The sequence below is a fragment of the Triticum aestivum genome, chromosome 1A (genome assembly GCF_018294505.1).
Source record: "Triticum aestivum cultivar Chinese Spring chromosome 1A, IWGSC CS RefSeq v2.1, whole genome shotgun sequence".
Taxonomy (NCBI): domain Eukaryota; kingdom Viridiplantae; phylum Streptophyta; class Magnoliopsida; order Poales; family Poaceae; genus Triticum; species Triticum aestivum.
This window is the reverse complement of record NC_057794.1, coordinates 1,196,847-1,200,912: the sequence shown is the minus strand read 5'-3', so window position 1 is coordinate 1,200,912 and position 4,066 is coordinate 1,196,847. Positions and strand designations below refer to the sequence as shown.

Below are 4,066 nucleotides of genomic sequence, written 5' to 3'. Positions count from 1 at the left end.
TTTTATCCTGCATTCAGAAATATGTCCAAATTAGTACGAGCTGGTTACATGAAAAGTTAAGATGTCCCTAGCAAAAACAGTGTATAAAAATTCATATCAAAGGAAACAGCAACATATACCTTCAAAAAAATTGAGCAGCTTTATACACTGGCATCTTTGTCTTGGAATTAACATGAACTTAATATAGTTCACAAGATGATATAGTTCACAAATTAACATAGCTAAATGAAACAATATTGCTACAGATCACTTGATGAATTCCTATTCCTACACCATCGAGTGGAAGGTACAAAAGCACAACTACATGATAAAATAAAAACTAGGACCTAAAAACATTTCAAGAAAACAATACGACATTAAATATGGGAAATGCCAAATAACCTTCGAGACTGGTGCACCTTCTTATCCCTCTGATCTATTTTAAAGCTTCTTGACCTATAAGACCATGTAAAAAATCACATGCACTAAATTGCTTACGGAAATCTTCATCATTGAATAAATCATGACCGACATACTGTCGTACTTTGTAGAGAATATGCCACATGCAAAGTCTGTGTACAGTTTGAGGGAATACTTCTTTGATTGCAGCTTTCATGCTTTGGTCCTCATCGGTAATGATAAGTTTAGGTGCAACACCTCCCATTGCCTTTAGAAAGGTCTTGAATAACCATTTGTACGACCAAACCTTTTCATGGCATACAAATGCAGCACCAAATGTAACACATGCCTTGTGATGGTTCACACCAGTGAAAGGGGAAAAAACTAGGTTGTATTGATTAGTACTATATGTGGAATCAAAGGACATCACCTCACCAAATAGTGCATAGTTCTTTCTGCATGTACCATCAGCCCAAAAAATGTGGGTTAACTTGTCCTCTTCATCTCGTTCATAATCAAAGAAGAAAGTTGGATTGATACTTTGCTTACTCTTCATAGCATCAATGATTGTTTGTGCATCTGCATCTTTAATTATCTCAGCGATATCATGACCATAATTCTGTAAATCACGCTTCGTGCATCCAATATTTGCCTGCCCGCCGTTTTGTGCACTCAATAAGCGATATGTTTGGCAAGGGCCCATCAATGCTTTGCGACAAGTGAAAAATGTGCTCCTCAATTCACTACTGACTTCTCTATTAGATCGCAGGAACTATTTCTTACTCGGCGAGACAAGCTGATGTGTGTGTTGAAGCACGAATCGGGCGACTACATACTTGCCATCACCTCTTCTCTTTAAGCCAATCATAGCCTCACAACCACACCTAGTTATCTTCACTTTCCTATTGGACTTCTTGACATGATCATTCGGTACACATTTCTCCTTCCTCCATCCTTGCCTTGCACAAACAAATCGCTTCCACACTGGTACACCACCATCCCCTTTATGCTGTGTAAATATCCGAACCGAAAAACCAGCCTCATGAGCATAATGTTTGTAGAAAATCTCACCATCCTCCCATTTATCAAAGACCATGCCAATTGTGGGCTGCAAGCTTTCATCACACTCTGGCTCATATGTTGAACCCTGGACCAAAACAACACAATTATCATTTTGGAAGATAAAACTTGCTAATTCTATATTGAACATTAAACAATACTTACGCGGATCGGCATGCTTCTTGTTTTCCTTGGTGTAGTGTAACTATCTCCACTGCATGAAGCCAATTCATTTCCATCCTGCCAAAGAAGGAAAAACAAATAAATTTAGATACATTATAACTAAGCACTTTTCCTGCCCTATCAGGCTATTAACAAATAAATGATACGGTACAGCAAGGAATAATTATTTAATTGACCAAATTATGTACCTTGAAATTGGTATTGGCATCATCTTCAAGCAAAACTGGAGTAGTAGATCCTACGCTCTGACCAATGCTCTCCATTGGCTCCATCATCGACTACTTGGTGCAAATGAAATATGGATGTCAGCCAGTAACAGTGACATAAAGGCATGTGACGCTACGTGCAGCAGTGACATAAATTCGAAATGGCAATAACCTGTATGTGAGTATTACACTATTGGTACATAGATAACCAAGAAAGTATCCGTCATTGTTCAGTGTGCTAAGTACGAATAGTTTGTTACTCACCCTCCATGTCATTGTTCTATTTGTTAGGAATATAAACAGTGCTAATAGCGTATTTACCCATAACATTTGTTAAATCCCAGCTGAATATAAATGGTCAGTAAGCTAGTTTATTACAGCTGCATAGATTTCTAGTACTCAGTTGTCTCAGGCTGACATAGAATTCAACTGGGATTTTTGTTAGCCAAACATTCTTGGGCCTCGTCTGGTATGAATTCAGTGAATCACTCAATCTATAGACAGTACCTAGCAATAGTCTAAATGTTCACTTACTCGACTAATAATACATTTTGGTCTGAACTTGTGCTAGTCTGTACATGTGATTTTCAACTATACTATATGTAGAAAGATTCTATTACACTCTATAAGAAAGATTATGTGTATAATTCAGCTAAGGAGAGGAAGCCACAGACAACATTTAAACACTGCTAGATTTCATGTTTAGCAATATGTTGTAACAGAGTGACTGAACAAGAACTTTTGTCCACATGGCAAGCAATTTTCTAATTCTGCAAAGATTAAAATACTGATGCATATATCTGCTCTGAACTTAAACATCTACTGGTATTGCATGGTGAGACATGAAATTTCCATAACCACAACTAACATTAGATGTAGCTGTACTTCCATAATTTTTTCGCTTCTTTCGTTTGTTGTCATACAGTTGCAACTAGTTTCAGTTCATAGTTTTAGGCACATCATAGCAGACTTCCAGGACTACATTATGGAGAGCAATACATGATACTATGAAATTGGGGGATGAACTAACCAAATGCAATGCAGCTCCTTCAACATTAGTTGAGGACCGGGCAGCAGGCAAGCATGGACTACAACTCACGCCTGCTCCAGATTCGCCAATGCATGCAACACCACAATTGGAGGAGGCAGATTGAGCTCCGACCATTGTGGTCGGCACCAAGAAATTGACATGTACATCTTGATTGAGGCCAGCTGCCGGCAGCGATTGGTCATGCAATATGGTAGCCGTCGGTGCCGGCAAGGCATGCCTCATCGTATCCCACTCGAGTGACTCGGATAGGAATCGACCGAACGACACCGACTCCCGCAGCGCGGACATCCAGTCCTAAAATCAAATAATAAGCAAAATCAAAAATTCATTTGCGAGAAAACGGACCAGATGCATAAGGCGAAGGAGGCGCTGCCTCTTACCTGATCGTCCTTGCCGAGGGTCTCCGGATCCCGCGACGGCAGGGGAAGGTCCATCTCGGCTCCTATGAAACCGACCAGATCTGAGCCAAGGAATCAGCACGCGCGCGAGCTCTATAGGATGTGCTGGATTTGGGCTATCAACAGTGGATGGGGCATGCTCGCGGCGGCGGCGGCAGGAGACATGCCCTAGGCGGCGGCGGCGGCGGCGGTGCGAACTGTATCAGGGAAGAAGCGAACAGAGAATGGATATGCACTTCGTCGCTGAATTACGGAATAGACCAGGGTGTTTTTTGCATACATTGCAACGCCAAGAGACCCCTCTCAATCCTGTACCACCAGTCCAGATCGAACGGCCCACCTAGTCTTGTATCACGGGAGCACCTCACGTATCGTATCACCAGCACCATCTGTTAATTGATGGAATTGATTTAAGCAAACGTGTACGTAGGACCTGTACTAATTAGAATCATTTACTTTAGTTGTCAAATGATTTACAAGCAGAACAATATGTAAAGATTGAGTTGGATGCAAGAAAAGCTAGACTGTATATTAGTAGCTTAGCCTGATTACTGAACCTGTTAGTCTGGGTTCCCCTGTTAGGGATTATTCTCGCTTCTATTGTAAATATGATAACTATATTGGAAGGTTTTATTTTGGGGAATCATTATATCTTGTCGAATTTGATGTGTGCGTCATGCTTGTGCTCGATTTCACTATGGATGAACCGATGCTTTGCACATATTTTCATGGGCTAGCAGAGTGCTGATTGGGGCTGCCGAGGTAGGCAGAGCCCCATGCCCTAATGAGAT

The 4,066-nt window shown here is 41.0% G+C and overlaps 1 protein-coding gene across 1 annotated transcript in view; it reads right to left on the bottom strand.

Annotated features, from left to right (window-relative positions):
* The window catches only part of LOC123183953 (uncharacterized), a gene marked incomplete in the record, with an annotated part of 4,272 nt that extends 753 nt beyond the window's left edge, over positions 1 to 3,519 (bottom strand). The window contains 5 exon segments of the mRNA XM_044596296.1: positions 385 to 1,525; positions 1,603 to 1,677; positions 1,809 to 1,898; positions 2,857 to 3,171; positions 3,258 to 3,519. Coding sequence (XP_044452231.1) covers positions 1,151 to 1,525; positions 1,603 to 1,677; positions 1,809 to 1,898; positions 2,857 to 3,171; positions 3,258 to 3,311 — 909 coding nt within the window.
* Positions 3,520 to 4,066: the final 547 nt, after the last annotated feature.